We start from the raw sequence: 21379 nt of genomic DNA, 5'->3' as shown, positions 1-21379 counted from the left end.
GGGTGAAATTTAACCGTCATTATGCTAACGCGAACGGAATTTTTAAAGGTCCCTCGAGGCCGTGCATGCTGCAATTAATTTTATTTAAATAGAAATGAGAAACGCAAAATTATACCGACCATAAAATATGTTTTGAAAAAAGAAGGGAAATTATACTATTTTTAGTTAATTCAATTGCAAAGATTTTTACATCTTAACTGAAAGTAAGATGAAAATTGGGATCTTCAAGGTTCATGTAATATTCAAATTTATAGAGCTCTTTAAAATTGAAGTAAAGTTACATTTTGCAAGGTAAAATTGCCTTCTGATACAATCAATAAAGACACTTTGCAACTAAAATTTGTAAGAAAATTGTTTTTTAAACCTGCCTAGAGTTGGGAAAGTTTTCCTCAAGTAATTGGAATAAAAAGTTGCAGATGATTTAATTTATAATTTTTATTACGAGATAAAAAAGTAATGCAAATTTCTATTCGCTGAATTTTGGGTTCAACAAAAATTTTCATATTAATATCCTAACTCTTTTATCTGTTATCATAAAAAGGCGAAAGTAATTTTTGTGATTTAATAATTTTTTTTTATACATTTTTCCATTAAATGAAAAAAAATTCAAAATACAATTTATTTATAAAGTGTATTTCAAGTTTTCTAAACTTTTTCTTTCGCTTGAACTTCTTGCAGAGGGTATAAACAATTTGGAAACACTTTGAAAAGGGCCTATTTCAACTAACTTTTCCGGCAAAGTCTACCCGCGTCAATTAACTTGCATAAAAGCGGCGTGCACAAGTTTTTGACAAGCCCCTGCGGCGACCTCCTTCCAAAATCACACACTTGCAAAACTTGAATTGCGAATACATACATGTGTGTGTGTTTCTGGGAGATTTCAGAATCGTACTTGCGGAGAAAGCTCCTCGTCGGAATCATTTTAACACGCAGGCGAAAAATATTATCTTTGGCGTGGCAGTTTCATTTCCACTCTCGAGTGATGCAAATGAAATTTCTGCGCTGCTTGCCTTTCAATAATACACGCTCGCTTTTGCAAACGCTTTGAGGCAATTCGGAATAAATCTGAGTGAAAAGTACTCCGCCCGCCGAAATGCGTTTCCTTTCTCCGCACGCGTTGTTTGTGCCAGAGAGCAGGAAAATCGAGTGAGTTGAAAAAGGTCTATCCACTTTAATGTAACACGTCTGTACGATACATGCACGCAAAATATAATTATAATCCGAAAATAATGTTTTCATACGCCGCCGCGAGTTCTGTAATTCCGCCGACACACTACCACATGCGAGGTCTAATTTTGACCTACTTTCCGCTGAATTATCGCGAGCGGTTATAATACATATTTAACGAACCGGCGAAGGAATTCTCGTCGCGATTTCAATTACAAGTTAAAACATACAATGACTTCAAGATCGCTACCTTATTTTTTTTACATGTTTTTTGAAGCTGTGAGAAATATCTTTATCAACTACAGAAGTTCCAGGCAAAGTACTTTATCTATTTTACAGAGTAATCTATACTTAAAAAAAACCATCAAATTAAATAATCGTTTGAACTTTTAGGAATTGAATTTATCAAAATAATTATATTTTTTTGTAGTGGAATTTCTTGGGGGCTGATTATTGGAGAGTTATTTTAAAATCGAAGAAAATATACACTTTTTTGAAAAAAAATCGTTGTACAAAAAATGATTTATTTTCTTCGAGAGTTTTTAATTTTTAGTTTTTGTTTTAAGAAAAATTTAAAAGTTATTTGAGTAATAATTTCTGTCAATAAACTAACAGTCCGCAGCTAAAACGTAGAGCAGAATATTATTTTTTCCTGAAATAAAAACACTACACAAAAAAACCCATCAGGAAAAGCTGACTTTAAATTAAACTCACCATTATTTAAGTTTGGTATTTTCCATTTCTAAATTTTGAATTTCGTTCTGGTCTAAAAGCTAGAGCATTTTTTCTGATTTAAAACCTGCCATTTTCTCTCTGGCTTTCGCAATAAACTGAGCCGATTACAAATTCGCCTGGTAGAGCAGCAGCACCTTAAAAAAGCAGCAAAAAGCCGCACGTGCGAGTGCTAATTCGGCGAGAAACATTGCAAGTCGCTTAATGCCTTTTCAAATAATTGCGGCGAGCCCCGGAGAATAATGAGCTCCCCCAAATAGCGAGATGAATTCGCGCCTCGTTGTTCGCTACAAGCGGAGCGAGCGAAGGGAACCCTCGGCTGGAATTTAATTCCGCGAGGCAGCGCTGCGAAAATCTATTTACCGAGCTAAATTGAGTGGAATGCGTCTAATTCAGTGCTAAACAGCCGACGAGCATCTCGTGAAACACATTTTGCGAGTCAAGAGAACAAAACACATGAATATTAGGGCAGAGTCGGTTGTCAGTGAGAGCCGCACGCCACTGACGGAGGGTGCAATTAATAAATTATATCTACGGTTGTCTGCACGGCGCGAGGCTCACCCCTTTCACTTTGCAAGCGAGAGGCGCTACCTCAATTTCGAAATGGGTCCGACTAACCAAATGATGTGTGTTTGCCAAGAGGCACGGCTGCGGGTGTTTCTTACCCCGGTTAATTGTAATTAGCAAGTTGATGGCAAAGTGAAATGGAAGATTTGTTTGATTTGCAGGAAATTTGATTTAAATTGGAATTTTGAGGAAAACTGGAAATAAATTTAAATTAAACCTTAAAAAAATTGATTGAGAGGAGACCAAAATACCAATTAAAAAGAAGACAGAAATAAAAAATTACACTTCCTCAAGCCTGCTGAATTATTTTGATTCAAAGATTTTTATCAGCTCAATTTGATGCAATTAACATAAATAAGCGGAGTTTTGAATTAATTTTTAGTATACATTAAATAATAGCGACAGATATTCAATTAACTCGCGCTTGCACTTCCCAATTCTACCCAATTTTCTAAATTTTCCGAGTTTAGCATGGGCAAGAGCTAAGCACAAGATGTGGGTTGCGTTTTTCATGACGAAAAACAACAAAAATTTCATCCAATTTTTAGACTTTTCCTCTAGTTTTGTAATTTACTTGACTTGTTTTTTTGTTTTTAAATATGAATAATTCTAAAAAAATAAATAATATAAAAATATTTCATAAAAAAAAATGTTTAATTTATGCGTGAAATATCTTTTGCGACCAAATCTCGACCCAGCTTTTTTTAAATTTATTCATTTTCTTCAGCTTTTTGGTTAAACATAATTATGGCCAGGACCATCATGTAAGTAACCCAACCAAATCAGAGCTGTCCCTTCCAAATGAAATTTTTTTCGCTTGGAGAGAGCAACTTTTTGCATCAACTTTTAACATCTGTGCAAACAAGGAAACCAAGACGAGGATTTTTCTCTCCTCATTCGGCGCCGAGTTTTCCTTTCGGGCACATAAAAAATTGAAAGCGCGCTCATTAAAAATTTATAAATGACATTCAAGAGGCGCGGGGCGATCTAATAAATTATTCACGGCGGATTTCGATTGGGGTGCGGGCGTAATAAAATTAGGCGTCTTTTTCGTACCTCGTTCCATGCCAAATGAAGTGCTCTCAGCTGCTCGAGTCTCCGGAGCGCGGCCGTCGGGAAAGTTCGAAGCTTATTCTCCGTCAGCTCCAATTCCGTGAGGGTCTCTTCCAATCCGGCGAACGCGTACTCGGATACTCTCTCCAGCTGGTTTCCCTTCACGTTGATCTGTAACACCACGTGCCGCTCATTATTGCGAGATCACTTCATTTCTTATTCATGTGTCGCTGACAATAATTTATTTTCATCTCCGTCCTGTCTTTTAAAGGGGCTCACGCCTTCCAGGAAATCAAATTTCCACAGTCACGTTGCTTTTACTCATTTTTCAAAACGACTCAAAATGAGTTTACAGAAAATTAATTTTGGACAGAAATTTTTAAATTTCCCAAATTATTGTAATTTGGAAGTTTATTCTTTTGTATAAATTTTTTTTAAATAAAAATAAGTTTGAATATTTTTGTTAAAATCCATTATAATTTGAAAATGTTTGATCAAAAATTGTGTTAATCTAATAATTACTCCTTTATGGAGAGTAATATTATCATTACCCTCTCTCAAAAGGGGAAGTCTAAATTAATCTCAGCCCTGCTTTTAATTGTTAGGGAAACATTCTCGCCGACGAGTTCGTTTTACGAGCCAGTTCCGGCCCAGAGTTAATTCGCTGCCGTTTTTGGTCGGTCTGACTCATCACGAAAAGTTTTTGGTTAACTGAATCATCCACCGCAGCTGATGAGTTTCTATCTGGTGCAGTCGGAAAGAGATACCGTATGGGATTTGAAATTTTTGCGAGGGGTGAGTAAGATGATGACTCGGATTTTCCTGACCGCAAAATTGGGTTCTGGAAATGTAATTTGATATTTTTCCTCGTGGCAGAGCAACAGATTGTGAAGTTCGTGAACCCGAAATAGCCAATTTAGTTTTCCTGGTTTGGATGCTGGAATAAATTTTGTTGCAAGCAGTGAAGTGTTTTGTGTGAGAAACTTTTAGCACTAAAAGTAATTTCATTTTAGCAAACACACTTTTAAGCAATATGAAAGTATGTTTGCTTTTTTCCTTTAAAATAAATTGAGGAAAAAAATTGTCTCTAATTGATGAATATTTGTTATAATGGTCAGTACTTGTTTTGAGGTCATTATAATAAATTTTAAATTATATAAAGTAAAATATATTCTCAATTTACAAATATTTTGTTAATTTGATTGAGGTATTAATTAAATTTTTGAATGATTATACAATATTTTGATCCCTACAATTTATATGAAAAAATTTTGGCTAAAAAAGAAACTTAGAAACAATTGATTTCTCTTATAAGAAATATTCTGATGATGGAAATCAAAATATAAGAAAATTAACAAGGAGGAAGTCTTCTCCTAATTAAACCCTTTATCAGAGAGGCAAGCGAAAAAGAACATAATTAATTATGAACTCGACTTAAAAGGGAAAAGCCCCCGAAACTCCAAATGAGCCGCTTTTTAGCATTGCAGAGCGCGGTTGAAACTTTTGAATGGAGAAAGTTGAAAGGACGCAAAACTATACACGCGCTCACATATTCCATCATTTTGGCTCCAACGCGCGTATTATAGACGAGCAACTTTTCTCTCCAGCCTCTGCTGATGATATTGTCTTTGTATGCCGCCGAGTTATTACTTTTTTACGGCATTTTTTTCCCTTTCTTTCTTTCTTAGCCCGGATTAATTTTCTTTTTTTCTCCTGCTCCGACTGCAAAGAGAGGAAGAGAAAAAACTCGTGCTTTCCAAAATTTAATTCCTCCCAGTGCAACTTTTTTCGCATCAACTTGACGAAAACTTGTTGGATTTCCATATATTAAATTACAACAAGAGTTAAATAAAATTCCTCGGTCTCGCCAAAGAGTCTCGAGCCTGAGCTTTACGGCGCTTTTTTTGTTGGCAGCAGAGCTACAAAAAGAAGTGCCTGCGGCTGCTGCATTTTGGGAATTCATCCATCCATCGCCACGTGGCCGCAGGGAGCTTTTTGTTTTGTTTTTTACACGCCTATAATGTCACGCTTGAACAAGCAATTCCGTTTTGCAATGCGTTTTACTGAAATTTTTATTTTCGTCCCTTTCATGAATATTTTACGCTCCGATTCCGCCACCCCAGTGCTTCTAACTAAAATGTAACCTTTTAAACTTAAAAAGAAATCGGTAAGCATATATTTTTTGTTCACTACTTATTTCAGTGGACACGAATTGATAAATTAACCTCTAATTAAACAAAGATTATCATCTGGAACCGATAAAAATAGCTATAGAAGGTTCTCCTAAATTTCTTAGTGTGATTTACCATTGTAAACATTTTAAATTTAATAAATTTATTCAAAATTTTTACAATGAGAGTTTTTAAACTATCCCAAAACAACATTAATATTGATATTATTGATGGTAAAAAGATGGCGTTAAAAATAAAATAACCTAAATTTTCATTGAGAATATTCAAGAGATATCTCAATTTTAATTTTCATGTTAAAAAAACAGTTTCTGCGACATTAGATTTGATTATAATCATAAGAAATAAATTACTGATTTTTCATAAGAAACTATAAAATTTTAGTAGAAACTTGGCACAAGCGGACTCAAACCTTTGTTTAAGTTTGGAAAAGTTACAATATAATCAAATTTTGTGAAAAAATACACTGCAAATACAAAATAATAAAATATCAAAAAGAAAACATTTTTTTATCCTTTATCAATATTTCGTTTATTGAATATTTGCTTCAAATTGAATGGTAAAACCGAAACGCAATCCAAAACCGTTTTTCAATTTGCCACAAAGACATTCAATTTAATAGAGGAAAATAACGGCATCAAAGTAATCTTCCCCGCGGCAAACGCGTCTTTATACCAATTTTGTTTCTGTGGCTGCGGCCCACGTGCCACAGTTGCACACCTTTTCCTCATCCTTTTTCCAACTAAAAGCCTTTGCTGGCGGAAAACGGCTTCTCTATCGGCAATTATCGAGTTGCCAAGTTAAGCACGTTGTAAGCGCCTTAGCACTACTTTCTGTGTTGTTAAGTTTCTCGTCCAAAAGTGCGTCGTCTTGGCGGCCAAACGGCCAAGTCAGTCGACCAACCTACCCGGGCCAAATTAGCCACCGAGGTTAATTTTTCAAAGCGTTTATTTTTACGACGGACCGTGAAAACGCAATAATTGTTTTACGGCTCTTCCATAAAGAGCGCGCCGACAATTTGATGGATGGCGACGGCAGCTGCGTGCACCGGCCCAATATTGTGTGCGGTCAACGCCATTAATTATGCATTTCGCGATACAATGATGGCCATTTTTATATAACGCCGGAAGCGCTCCGACCGACCAAAAGTGGTCCGGCTTTTAGCGAAAAACGCTGGTTGCCGCCGGCTGCTTTTAACAACCCCGACTGATTTTTTTTTGACATTTTTATCATTTTTTTTCTGCGGTGCGTGTCACGTATTGATTTGTACAGGGTTTTGCAGAGAGGTGATCAATCGAGCCCGTCTCCACTTGTTTAGTTATCAAATAAACGAATTTGCCAGGGGCAGTAGGGCAGAAGGCCGACCAAACCTGCGCAACTCATTTGTCGCAGGGTGAAATATTAATAATTGAAAAGATATTTTGTGCTTCGTTTCAAAATATAAATGGAGAATGAAAAATGTTGATTAAATCTTATAATTTTAGGGAATTTTTCACACATGGAATAAAACAAATTTTATGTAAACAAGTGCTACAATTTAAAATTAAATTAAAAATTCACAAAATGAAGCAAAAAACTATTTAAATTAAAATTCAGAAAAATCTAAGATTAATAAATATAAAAGATTGTTATTTTTGTAGGCATTGCTTCTGAATTGTTAAAAATTTTATAGCAGTTTCAATATATTCAACAAAATTAATCAGAAACTGAGGGGTAAATTACTTAAAATTGTTGCTGATTGTTAAGTTCTGAAAACTAGTCTAAAAGATCCAAAGTCACATAAGGCAACAAATATTTGTTTTTAATTTTAAACTTTAAACTTTCAATTACATCAAAATTGTCATGAGGGGTGGGGATTAGGTCATTGCCTTTTTTTCAATTTTCTTTTTCAGGAAAATACATATTTTTCATTTTGTTATTAGTATCTTTTGCTGAGTGAGCCCCTGAAACCACTACTGTCATGTTTATTAGTATTTTTAAATTGGTTTGATTCATCGTTATTAAAAAAAACGGCGTTGACAGTAAAAAATTGCTAAGTCAGCATTAATTGTCTGTGGCCTGAATTTAATGACTAAAGCAATTTAACAGGAAAAGTCAGCAAAACTATTAATCGTGATAACCTTCATGTGACGTTGTTTTTTGCAGATTTTTATGACATTCTTGACAAAAGCTTCTATAACAACTAGAGCAAATAAATTTATATGCTAGATTTTGTTTTAAATGGTAGAAAGTAAATCACGCGCCGATGGATTTTTTACCACGTTTTGTTCCACCATAAATTTTCACCGTGATTTCATTTCTCGGCCTAATAGGGGGGGGGCAATAAGCGACATTTTTATTTCAATATTGCGTGTCTCCGGCAACAAAAGGACACACAACATTGTGAACGGTTAAAATTAGCTTTCAAATTTCCCCTAAGGACACGCGCTCGGTGGCGCCGACCTTTTAATTCGCGACCTTTTTCGGGCTAGGGAGACACTCCAATCAATATGTGGCTCTTCATCGGCAAATGCCGCCAGACAATAGCAATTTGCCCGATGGAGGACAAACAATGCGGACGAGAATCAAGTCGAGGCGGGCAAGTGGGTCGATAGCAAAAACACTTCTCGTCCCTCACTGCAAATGAAAAATATTTTTCCAAACAAACGTGGCTAGAAAAGTATAGCTGGTCTATTATTGCGCGAGAGAGAGATCGGCCCGAGTGTTTATTCTGAGAGAAGATTAAAAAGACTCGAGACATTCTAATTTCGCTGAGATAACAAGGGATGTTTACTCACCACTTTGCTCTTGTTTTATCAGTGCCGACGCAAAAAGGGGAAATAGCGAGCCGGCGAGAGGATAATATCAGTCGGCCAGGAAATAAGCCTGCTTTAATTTCCTCCAACTGCTTGAGAAAGCAAATATGTTACAAGCAATAAGTGATTTTCTCTAAGGCCTTTTTGCGAAAGTTCAAAGGTAAATTTTTAATATTAATAGTCATTGTGCAAGCAAAATTAAAATTTTTGGGATAGAAGGAATGACGTAAAAAATTCACGTTCATTATTCCAAAATCATTAGCACACCATTAGCAGTTCTAATCGTTTGCTATTGTATTTTCTGCACATAAAATTAGGCAACCCACTCAACAAAGAAAGTAATATATCTTAATTTTCAGATAGTATAAAACATTTAAATATTCAAAGGTTTATTCTTATGTCAACTCATATGAGATCAGTAAAAAAGAATTTTTATTTACCAATTATTGTCAATCTGAAAAATTATTCCTCCGAATTTCTCTTTAATTTTATTGTTCACAGTGACACAAAATTTATAAAATCTCTATTATTTTTATTTTTAATTCCTTGAGCATTAATTCACTTTGATTTAAATATTTATACAAATACAAGCTTTTCTATCATAAAAAAAGAACCACGGTGCATGATTGAAAATAACCGATCGCTTCTTGACTGCAACATTCATGTTTTTGGCTTTTGCCTTTTCGCAGCCTCCGCACTCCCGAGAGCTCCAAAATAGACCTATTCTTGCAAATGGAATTCTAGGGATTTTTTCCCCAGATATTTGTTTGCCACGGCCCCTTCGCACACGTGCGTACGGCGCGGCACTTTTATCTAATTTGCATGCAATTAACGCGGCTAATTGGCCATTTGAAACCAACCCTACGGCCCATTTGCGAATTAAATGGCTTTTTTCGCAGGGGGTTATCTCGGGCCGTTCCAATCTCGTGAATGAATGGCCCGATCTAGTCTTTCTCTTGGCGACGGCGCCGAAAAGGTCAAAAGGAGTGTATTTCTCAACGGCAGCGGCAAACGACTGCTCTACGTCGAGTTCGACGGTTTGTATTTTTTTATCAGACAGAGAGCGAATTTAAACGAGACCCGTGGGCGGCTTCTTTCCTTTGAACGTCGCTCCGCTCAAAACTCCTTTCAAATGGGCAACATTTATTTTGACGAAATCAGCATTCCGATCGAGATTTTTTTTCAAAAAGAGTTTTCCCAAGAAACAGTTAAAATGATTTCAAAAGGATAATTATGTCAAAGGAGTGAGATTTGGCAATTGCGATTTTGGACAAAAGAGCAAGGAAGCAATTTTTTTTAAAAATATATACTACTTTTCCGATCAAAATATTAATTGGAACCTGACTTTTATATTCCTTATATTAATTTCATTCGTATAGTTTGCGCCTGTCCTTGATCCTCTGCAATCCTTCAAATCATTTAATTAATCAAAAACTAACTATATAATTTATATAATGTTTTTTTTTTTCAATTATTTGAGTACTGAAAAGAGAAGCTCGTAACAATAATTGTTTCTATAAAAATTTTGAATATAAATTTGAGACAATTAACTTCTATGTTAATAATTTTAATAGGGAAAATTATCAAATTAAATACAATTAAGAACAAAAACTTTGTCATGCCAGGCTCACTGCACCGGATGGGGTCTTTTTTCTTGGAAGTTTTAGCAAAATTGTTTGCTAGAGACCCTCTAGAGACTTAAAAATTATAAAATGTAAACAATGTGATTTAAAGATTGGATAAATAAACAGAAATAATGATAACAATTTGAGTTTACAAGAGTTTTGAGTTTTCATTTTTCTAAAATTGAAAATTTGTATTAAAGCAAATCCTATTGTGACCATGCAATATGTGATATTGATTTTTGCAATTCGAAAATAAAATGTTCGTTGCGCCCAATAATATGATAAGAAATCATCTTGGATTTTGGTTTCATTTCAATAACGTAACTAAATTAGACTATTATCAAAATTTTTAATCGAATAACTTCATCAAGAATCCAATAGTTTTTAACTTTTGGTTTTTTATAATAATTTTTAATGGAATTAATAATTTTTTATTTATAAAGAAGCCACAAAGAGCGTATCGAAAATTAATGCCGCATTATATAAATCGTGTACACCTTTTGAAAAGTGATATCGGTAGGTATAATATATATTATGAAATGACGTAATTGCCGTTTTTACTTATCGAGCGGGTAATACGATGAGAGCTGAAAAAGCGAGCCGCGTGTGCAATAATAGCGGCGCATCTCTGGCGCTAACGACCATAACTCTTTCTCTCTCACTCGTTCGGCAGAAATAAAAGGCTGCCGCCGGCAATAATCCGGTGGTCATTCTTGTTTTTCGATCAACTGTTCATATTTCATATTTACGGCGCCGACACGTTGCGTAATAAAATTTCATTATTCCCTTTCTCTATGAAATATTAACCGGCGGAGGCGGCGGGGCTTGGCTCGCGCACGTACAAAATCGATTTTGCAGCCTACACTGACACGAATTTCGCGTCCACGCGTGTGTCCGCCCTGCATGTTCGCGGCGTCAAGTGCGAGGCGAAGCGGATTAGCACTTTCGCCACCACCGCGACACAGAGAGATATAAAAGGCGCTTTTAATGCCTATTAGCAATTACAACTAGACGTGCAGTGAAAAGCAGGCACAAAAAGGATTAGAGATCCATCCGAACCCTTTCTCTCTTTTTGACAGAAATTCGCCTCTGCAGAATTATGCATATTAATCACTTTACTGCGTGCAAACGAAGCTACTGATTTTCGCAGATTACTCGCACCGCGCGTGGTGTGATTGATGGAGGGTTTACGGCTTGTTTGATTTCAAACGCGAGTTTTTGAGTGGCCGTTGCTGCCACTCCGGCCTCCTAAAAGGGTGCCTCAATTATATTCCTCTCGCGTTTTCCCGTGAATATATCAGAGGAACGCATAATGCAGGTCAAATTGGCTCTCTCGTATGGTAGATTTTGAGATGAAGTGGGACGTTCGCTTTTTAACGATTCCATTTTTAATTTGGTATTTTATGAATTTTGCTTCCTCTCTATCTAAGGGAAATTTAATTTTAAATTGTCAGTACTACTATAATTGTAAGCTCAAATACATGCTCTGCGGAAACTTGTTTATGGAGAAACAAAAACGGTTTTGTGGAATTAAATTAAAAACAGCTCAATTTATTCGCTATTTACCCAATTTATAAACTTAGCTAGTATTGAAAAGAGTTATAAAATTTCAATTCTTGCTAGTAATTTATCATAATTTTTTTTTTTTTTCAAATTTTAAGAGAAAACTCAAATTTACAATATTTTTGAGATATTGATGATTGATCTGCTTCTTAAAGAAAAATTCCATCATTAATCTAAAAATTTGAAAAGATATAATAAAATTGTTACGGAGGAAAAAGAAGGAAAACGAACTTCCAAACAGAATCAGTTTGATATTTTCAGGCCATAAATCACGGAATGTCAGACGCACAGCTAAATGAATCGCCAAATTTGTATTTTCAAATGTAATCTTCAAAGTTGTGATGGGGAATTGTACATATAAAAATGAAAGGAAAAGGCAGGGCAGAAGAAAATATAAACTTATAAAAAAATTTATGTTTATATATAGCTCAATTTATATTAAAAAGCTATTCTTGGATGGATTTTAACAAATTTTGTGTTCTACTTGAATATAATTAATATTTATTTAGAATGCCATTAATATTTTTTCAATCCTCCATCTTCCATGCTAAAAAATGTAATAAAAACACTCAAAAATAGGCAATAACAAAATAAAATAATGGCACCTAACTTGTCTTCAAAGAGTTTCAAGTCTGTAAAAAAAAATCACTTAATGTTAAGACTTTAACTATTTTTCTTATTTTTTAAGATTACAATTTTACTATTTTTAATTTGACAATTTCTCTAAAAAGTATTTGTTGTCAAGAAAAAGTTTCACGGCAGAGCTAAGGCATTTAATGTGTTTTTTTTTCACAGAAAAACGCTTGCGCGACAGATGATTGAGAAAGAAATGAAAAAAATTGCTAAGAAACTTTTAATGGTGATTAATGAGTGTGCGAACTAATTTCGTTAAGTGAGTGTGTTTTACTGACTCGAGAGAATTGAGTGATCATCAAACTTTTTTTGTTGGCAGAATTTTTTTGATCACGTTATTATCAGTCTTTTCCCCAAAGAGGAAGAACTATTCGATCAGTGTTCCACCGGCGTATAATTAAACTTGAGGACAAACAGAGAAGACCGGCAAAAGCACAAGCAAGTCTCCTCCATACAATTTAATTAAAACAGCGCAGGAGTGTTCGGCAGTTGGGTTTCTCTCTTCCTCTCTAAAACTCGCTCGAAACACAAAAATGGATCTCCCGGGAGGGGTTGATCAATTTCTCTGTGAGAGACGAGCAAAGTTTGAGGAGCGAAACTTACATTTTAGTTGCCGCTTGTGTAATTACACCGGCGGCGTTGGCCAACTCGCTCGACGTGGCAACAACAAAATAATTAGCACATGCAACGAGACGTGCCGAGACACAACCGAATCAACTCCCTCGCCGTGCTTTCTTCGTTCGACTCTCGGCGCCACCGCAAGATGTGTTAATTATGTGCATGCAATATTGATTACCACCTCATCTCTCCACTGTTTGCCTCGTAATTATGCATGCAAATGCGCAAATTAGCAACTCTGTTTGAATAAATTTTCTATTATGTTACGGGATTGTGCCGAGAAGTGCAACATGCTGATGGAATTATAAACAAACAACGGAGAGAAATTCGCAAGGAGGTAAAAGACTATTTCAACTAACAGTGAGTAACTAGTTTTGCTAAAAACTTGTTGTGATTTTCAATTTAAGAAAATCTGAATTAATTTAAGTAATTGTTATGCCACGTGAGAGTTCCCAATTTCTGTTTATTCTTCTATTTATTAATTCCCCGTTTGATAACAATCATGAATACAGCAAAAAACTGCAGAAAATTCATTTGAAAAGAGACACATACTTCTGATCAAATAAATATCACTTAAAACTAAAAGAATTGATAGTTGAAGATCTATTTTTTTTTTTATGAGACATAGTAAATTTGGAATCTAGTTTTTCACTGACAAATTTTTCAACAGCGTGTTATCGAACGGAAAAATCTTTTTCACCGCGCCGTTATAGTGGTTTTAGAAAAAAGCCCTAAAACACTCTCACATTATCCGTAAAAAGTTCCATCCATCAAAGGCGACTTTTTTGTGATTTTTTTACTCGACAGAGTTTTAATTATTGCCAGCGAAATTACAGCTCTTTGACACCGAAAAGCGGACTTCCGAGAGAAATAAAGCCCGCGGCAGTCGAACTTTAATTTCAAAATGTGTCAGTCGACGATGTGGCAAAAAAAGTTGCTGCCTGCAAACTCGAAACAGGTCCACTTGACCCTGCGCGAGCTGAATCACGACCCGCAAAATCTTGCCTTCACCGCTGTGTGTGCTTCTCTCCACCCTCTCTTTTTCGCGGGCCCAAAAGAGCTGCTCTTGAAAGAGATAGAGAGCGAAAGAGCGCCCACCCGGCCGTGCATATTCTTTGCCAACACTCGCGTTTCATACTTTGAGCAAGGAGAGATTTCGGCTCGTATCCCTCGGGCTCAATGGATGGTGGATTTTGAACTAGCAAATATTCTGACGAGTTTCATGTTACCTACATCAAATGAACAGGGAAAATTTATGTTTAATTATGACAAGCTAGTCATGATATCTCCATTAAATTATAAATCATAACAGATATGGTGAGGGGAGGAAAAATAAATCTTTGTAGTTATATATTTTTTTGATTTTCATTGCTATCAATATGAAGTTTTTATCTCATACTTAGAAAAAACCGGATTTTTTTTCAAATCCCACTCCAAAATTATGTATTCAGGCACTTGGTTGAATTCATATCGGGCGCAAGTAAAAAATTAAGTTTCTAAAATCAGCATTTCGGGTTTAAAGTACTTAAGAAATTAAGCTCTCCCTTTTAAAATCCACGAAGGTATTTTAAAGTAAATCACTAGAAATTATACTCGCCACTTTAAAATTATTAATTCAGGCTTTCGATTCAAATTTATATCAAGCACTCGTAAATACTTGAAAAAATCTAGTAAAAAATAAAGTGAGGCCCTAATTCTACAAATATTTCCAAGAATTTCCGAAATTATGAGTAATAATAATATAAAATTTCAATTAATTTATTTAATACATTTATTTTGTGTTACGAAAATTTTATATAAAGAAATTCACATATATATCAGGTTTTAAATAAACCACCCGCGTTTAGGGCTTACGCCTTCAATCCAAGGCAGGAAAAAGGTAAAAGACCCAGGGCCGTGCTCGTAAACCCAGGTGGTGCGACGCGCCAGATGCAACCAGATATGTAGGCAACCGGCACGCCATAAATACCGTGAAATAAATACATACATTCGTTGGTGCATTTGAACGCCCTGCTCGGAACTCGGAAGTTATAATTGATTGCAACTAAATTTGATTGACTAAACAGAGCCAGTGACTGCTGATGGGGATTAATTATTTAATTCCGTCGTGAATGCCTGATGATTTTCAGAGCGGACGGATGCTGCAGCTGAGCGCAAATGTTTGGCGAGGCCACTGCAGTTGTTTGATTACGTTTGGCGCAGAGAGAGAAACGGCCGCGGCCCATTTCTGTGTACTCGGTGTGTGTTTTAATGGCGAACTGAAAAGCGAACACAAAAGGATGACGGGGAGTGACGGACGCGCAAATGGGCCTAATTGTTGTCAGATTTTGCTAATTTGTTGGTTAATTTAGGAAAAAACAATTTCGCAGTTTATTTTTTTATTTGTAATTAAAAGAGAAATTCTTTCAGGTAAATTAAAAGAGACAAAAAATGCTTTTCTACGTTAGCCTAATTCTAATCGGCATAGGCAGGAATTCCAAAAATTTTAAACAGTGAAGTTGAAGAAGGTGAAATAAAGAAACAAATAAACTGTTACTTTTTGATAATTTAAACTATTTTAAAGTTCAATCGAAATTAAATTATTTGATTAAACATCAGCTAACTTTTATATTTTTCTGCATTTTTAAATTGGACCTCAGTTTCACTCAATTTATAGATTTTTTTAAACAATTAAAAATTAAAAACAATAAAATCTGAATTAGGAATATAAAAAATATTCTATTAAGAACTTTTTTCAATGACAACGTTTTGAACTCAAATCATAATCTTCTTTATAGACCTGCAAATTTTCCGACAAGTGAGGACCCAACAACGCTCTCAAAATTGTTGCGATCTGTTTAAACTTCGTAACCAAAATTGGTACAAGATGGAGGCAGGAATTGCTCTATAATGAGTCGTGAATTTTTTATGCGTGCTCGGGGAGATGGAGCAGAACGAGAGAGACGCAAAGATTGGGTCGCGCATCATCTCTTGCAACCACAATAGGAACTCCATCGAGTGCAAGAATTATATATTCATCATCTATGTGAGTGGCTGAATCAATAAACTAGCTAACTAAGTAACGCACGGAAAGCAAGCTGCACAGGAAATCATCTGGGGCGCTGCAAATATTTGCACCGCACCGCGCGCGGAAAGGCTCGTCGAGGGAGCCTGGAGAGGAATTAAAGCCGAGGATTTTGCACATTATGGAGACGGCACACATTTAACTTGCTCCTTGCATACCGCCAAGGGAGAGACAATGATTAATTGCGGTTTTGCACGCGTATTCCTGGCACGTGGTGGCGCATCGAGAGGTTATTTCAAGTCGCCAGCTTCAACATTGCACGGCGAACTTGGATGATTATTCCAAGTTTCATGTCTTTCTAATTTTTATCTCGCAGTGGCGGAACTGCCTGCGTTTGACGTCAAACTAACTTCAAAGGGAACGGTTGCGGTGAAATGATTAATTACGTCTGCTATGATTATTCAATTTAATTCCCACGTTGGTAAATATATAACCAAGCTTTGCTAATAAAGGTAGGAAGGTTTTACGTTTAAACATATTTTCTTCGAAGTTTGAAAATTATACAACAATCCAAAAAATGTAGAAACTCTTTCATCATCCACCATTTTAAAGTTAATTGATCCTATTTATTTTTAATCACTTAAAATTATCAATATAATTATATTATCATAAAATTATACTATATAATAGAAAAGCTAATTTCGTTCATTTAAAGCAAAAAATAATACAATAAATGGGACCTCAAAAGTTTCTTTTTTTTTAAATAAAGATATATTTTGATTCCTTTCACTTCCTAATTTTAAAATCCATCTGATCTAGATTCAACCAGATTTTACGCGAACTTTTTTTTAATATAAATAATATTTTTATTTTCAGCATTATAAATAAAGAAGGAGAATACTATGAATCCTATGAATATTGACTTTGATTTTTCAAGATTAATTCCGCTTTCGGCAAAGAACTGAATTTTTCCAGTCTATTGAATAAATAATAAGAAAACATACCTATAAAAAAAAACAGCATTTCCAATGTTAAAAGTATTATTTAGAAAATTTATGAAATAAATTAAAAAAGAATTTCCAACCTATATGACGATTCAATTAATATATGTTGAAAAATTTTAAGTTCAAATCAAACTTTTGCAACATAATTGCTTTAAAAGATAATATTATAATAGGATTAGAGGCTTGATGGCCAAACTCGCTTATGTGTACTAATTTTCTTTTCAACCTCAAACTTCTTCATCCAACTTCAATCAAGAAAATTACCCCTCAATCAATCTTTCGGTGAAATTCACAAAACTTTCTTCCTTTCCCTCTCGAAAGTGGGCACGCTTTTCGCATGCAGCACTAAATTAAATTCCGCCCATTCTTTTTCACTCCGAGTTTCTCTCTCGGTGTTTCACCTCATCTTCTTCTTAAACACGCACACCGTCGGCTGCATCCACGCTAGGGGCCGCCCTAATTCTTCCGCAACTGCTTTATAGTAGGCAGTATCACCGCAGCCTCTGTGCGAGGAGAGAATGGGGCGCGCGAGTATTATTATTACCCCCGTTGTTCTGTGAGAAAAGCGGCAGGCCTTCTTGCTCGCTCGCTCTCTAGTGTGCTCTATGTTGTCACATATATTAAGAAGCTGAATTATTCAAACTTGTTACTCTTTGGGCCTACCAGCCAGTGGCGGATTTAGGCCGTGGGATGGCATAACACTGCGTGCAGCCAGCAGAAGACCCGTTTACTTGGTGGCGCGCAAAGCAAATCGGATGTTTGCTCTGGCACCGTCAAGTTGGTGCTGGGATTATACGTCTTACAATGCGGCATAAGGAATATCGAATAGCCAACGAAAAGGCTTAATTTGGAGATTAATATTGCATGAATTAAGCTTTTTTATATAACAACTATTGACGTAATAACTAATAACATGATAATTATTATGGTTTGTATTAAAATTAATACAGATTTAAACTTTGATTTAATTAATCCGGTTGATAAGCTCAATTATGCGGTATTATTAATATTTAAAAATATTCATAGTAATATAATTTTGGCTGCTTTTCTACTTCAAAAAGATAATTCAAGTTTGCCCAAATAAATATCCTTCTTTAAAGGTAATATACAAATTTTTAAATTCGGAAAAAGAAATTCAGTATCATTTATAATTATTAAAAAATACCTATATTTAGAATGAGACAAATATAACATCCATGATTAATTTTTTTTGAGCTATTCAAAAGATGAAACAGAAAATTATGCGTGGCGATAGGAGAATTACCATTGTTAATATTTCATTTTTCTTTTTTTCTTTTTTTTTTTTAATAATGGTTACCTACACAATTCCAAGATTTGGCTTAGATTCTTCCTGTTCATTTAATTTATTATTTTAAATAATCTAACCTTGACACGTATTTCATGTACTTACAATTGATTAAATTGTAATATTTCTAGATCAACAGTTTCAAAAGAAGTGGCTTTTTATTCAAGTTAACTTCAAAGAATATTTTTTATTTTTACATTGGGCTTAAATTTTAATTTGCAATTTGATACTTTTTTATAAATATTTATTAGTAACTTCAAGTGAAAAAAGGTGAAGGACGGCGCATATCGAGGTGTATAAATAATAAATATTGGCATATCAACTTCAACTGCAAATAGGTTATTATAGCAGTCGCACGTCACTTGAATGGAATTCAAGGCATCTTCATAGTCAGAAATGACATACGTGCGAAAACCAACTGACAGCCGCGTCTCTCATCGGCCGGGATCGCATTTGAATAGCGCGGGGCGAAACGCGCCCCTGACAGCAGGTGAATTCGCCATTCCGGGCCATTATCATAGACTGCACAAGGGGGTGTGCACGTGCCGGGTACATTATTCAGCAGGCAGGAGTTTGCCGCCGTTAGTGTGTTAGTGGGCTACACGCAAGATGTTACGGCATATCACGGAATTCCACTAATGCACACCGAGCTGCTGTATATCGGACAAAAAGTTGTTATTACCCGCCGGTACGAGATGAACAACATATTTTTATGGACGGGTCGTAAAGAATTACACGCTGCAAATAACTCTCGTGTTGAGCAAAAGGAGCCCAATAAAGAGCCTTTATGGGAATGCAATTTGTTTCGGCCCAAACAATGGCTCGTCGATTCGGACGTGCTGCTGCTCCTTCTTTACTGCAATGGACACTACTTTTGAACTCCGCACGGACTATTACGCCACGATATGTGTCTGCCATTTGCTCGGCGAACCCTATTCTTTTGCTCCACTTGCAAAATGCATGGCCGAGCCGCTCTGATCGATTTGGGCCGGCGTAAAACGGACGACGTGTCTCGACAAACTGATTAGCCTAATCAAGTTCAACAGAAAAGAGTAACGAATTCGTCAATTGAATTGTTACTTTTAACACTAACGAAATTTGCAAAAAGTTATGAATTACATCGATTATTAGAATTCACTTGGTGGTTTCTTTTTATTATTCATTAACAGATATTTCAACATATTTCAAATGCAACAAAATCTAATAAAATATAAATTCAGTAATAATTGTCACAAGAGAAAAAGCTAGCGGACGCGAAGGAGAAGACGGAAATCTGCTCGGTAATCTTATCAAACATTAGGATCGTCCGTAAATAAATATATCAATGAGATTATAATATATACAATAGGAGTAACATTAAATTTTTAGTACTATAAACAAGATCTGCCGTATTGTGAAATTGACTCATTAAAGCATATTACTATATTTTCTGGAATTTTAAAAATTCTGTAGGTCTGACGTTTATTGTACCTGACTCAGGTATCTCGGTCGTCGGTTTATTTATTTATCTTTAATTTTAAAATATCTGAAGGTCTTCCGTCTATTCAACCTGATGCAGGTCATTAAAGCATTTTTAACTAAATAGTCGTGAATTTTAAAAATTCTGTAGGTCTGACGTTTATTGTACCTGATTCGGGTATCTCGGTCGTCGGTTTATTTATTAATCTTTAAATTATAAAATATCTGAAGGTCTGCCGTCTATTCAACCTGATGCAGGTCATTAAAGCATTTTAATAAATAGTCGTGAGTTTTCGCTTATATTCGCTTATTTTCCTTCAATAAAACAGAAAATTTCTAAAGGAATTTTTTGAGTTTATTGCCGGGTATTGCGGTTTAATTTTTCACCCAAAGTTACTTCAAAACGTTTATCTCATTAAATTATCGTTGAAGTTTGAGATTCGGCGGGAATTTAAAATTTAGATGGGTCATAATTGCATACGGGATTAACTGGCATAACAACTGTTTGAAATGGCGACGAATGAGCTAGATTAGTTGGCAAAAGTGGCGCTTACCTTCATTAGGTGCAGTCCATAAAAGGAGTAACTAGGAAGCTCTGTGATGAAGTTGCCCTCGAGGTTGAGGCCTCTGAGGGCGAGGCCCGAAAGGGCCCTTTGGGGCACGCTCTGGAGCTGCGCGTGCAAAATGCCGAGCGACTCGAGCGACACCCTGAGCGTCTGCAGACTGTTGTCGCGCAGGTTCTTGATGGACGACTGCGTGATCTGGAGGTGCGTGATGGCGGTGTGGTTGGGGAACAGGTTGTCCGGGAACACGGTCAGGTTCTTCTCCAGGTCGTACAGGCTGAGCGACTTGATGGGCGCGCGCACCAGCTCGAGCACGCCGCGCAGCGCCCCGAACGAGATGGCCGGACACTCGAGGAAGATGCCGTCCTCGAAGTTGTAGCACGGACACGACGGGTTCTGCGACAGCGGCGGACACTTGTCCAGCGTGGACACGTGCTGCGCCAGGGTGAGCCGGGGGCCGGGAACGACGGGACATTGCGGCGGCAGAAAGGCTAGGAGGAGAAACGAAAAATGCAATGACGCGCTCTTCATGTCCACGCGCAGGTGCTGCACCCCATACTTCAGGGCGGACGGCCGGTCGCACTCACGGTCTCAGCAGCCCTGAAAGCACAACACAAAAATACGCTGTAGTTTTTTTAATGAACTCTGTTTTATATTTTATTATTTATAAAGAGTGATGTAGATGAGTTTAGAAAAAAAATATTTCTTTAATAGCAGATAAAACAAATAATTTACTTAATTTCTTTTTATTCCAAAGGTGACACAAATTTAAATTTTAAAGTAAACAAAGTCCATCAATTCAATAAATACAAATTTCCAGGTTCTTTTTCATTTCCAAACAACATTTGCATAAAAGATTGTTACTAATAACTCTGTTCATTATGGGGTGAAGGAGACTTAAAAAAGTTTCTTTCAAAGTACCTTCCACTTAGATCAGTATCTTTTACTTAATTTAATCCAATAATTTAAGAAAATAAATCATATAACCATAAAACATAATAAAATATTAAAATAACAAAAAAAACTTAAATTTGAAATCAAACAGTTATTAATTAAATATTAATCTTAAATTTAAATCAATATTAAGTTAAAATTCAAACAG

At 35.7% G+C, this 21379-nt stretch overlaps 1 protein-coding gene across 3 annotated transcripts in view; it reads right to left on the bottom strand.

Moving 5' to 3' along the window:
- LOC132199000 (protein artichoke) overlaps positions 1–21379 on the bottom strand; it is a 94638-nt gene that overhangs the window by 13417 nt on the left and 59842 nt on the right. For all 3 annotated transcript variants that reach the window (XM_059623367.1, XM_059623369.1, XM_059623368.1), the window contains 2 exons: positions 20269–20877; positions 3523–3690 (listed from right to left, as the gene is read on the bottom strand). In XM_059623367.1, the coding sequence (XP_059479350.1) occupies positions 3523–3690; positions 20269–20808 (708 nt within the window). In that variant the 5' untranslated portion in view covers positions 20809–20877. The remainder of the gene's footprint in view (positions 1–3522; positions 3691–20268; positions 20878–21379) is intronic.

Source organism: Neocloeon triangulifer, unplaced genomic scaffold (genome assembly GCF_031216515.1).
Source record: "Neocloeon triangulifer isolate White Clay Creek 2 clone unplaced genomic scaffold, ASM3121651v1 ptg000013l, whole genome shotgun sequence".
Classification (NCBI taxonomy): domain Eukaryota; kingdom Metazoa; phylum Arthropoda; class Insecta; order Ephemeroptera; family Baetidae; genus Neocloeon; species Neocloeon triangulifer.
This window is presented reverse-complemented; position numbering and strand designations above follow the sequence as displayed.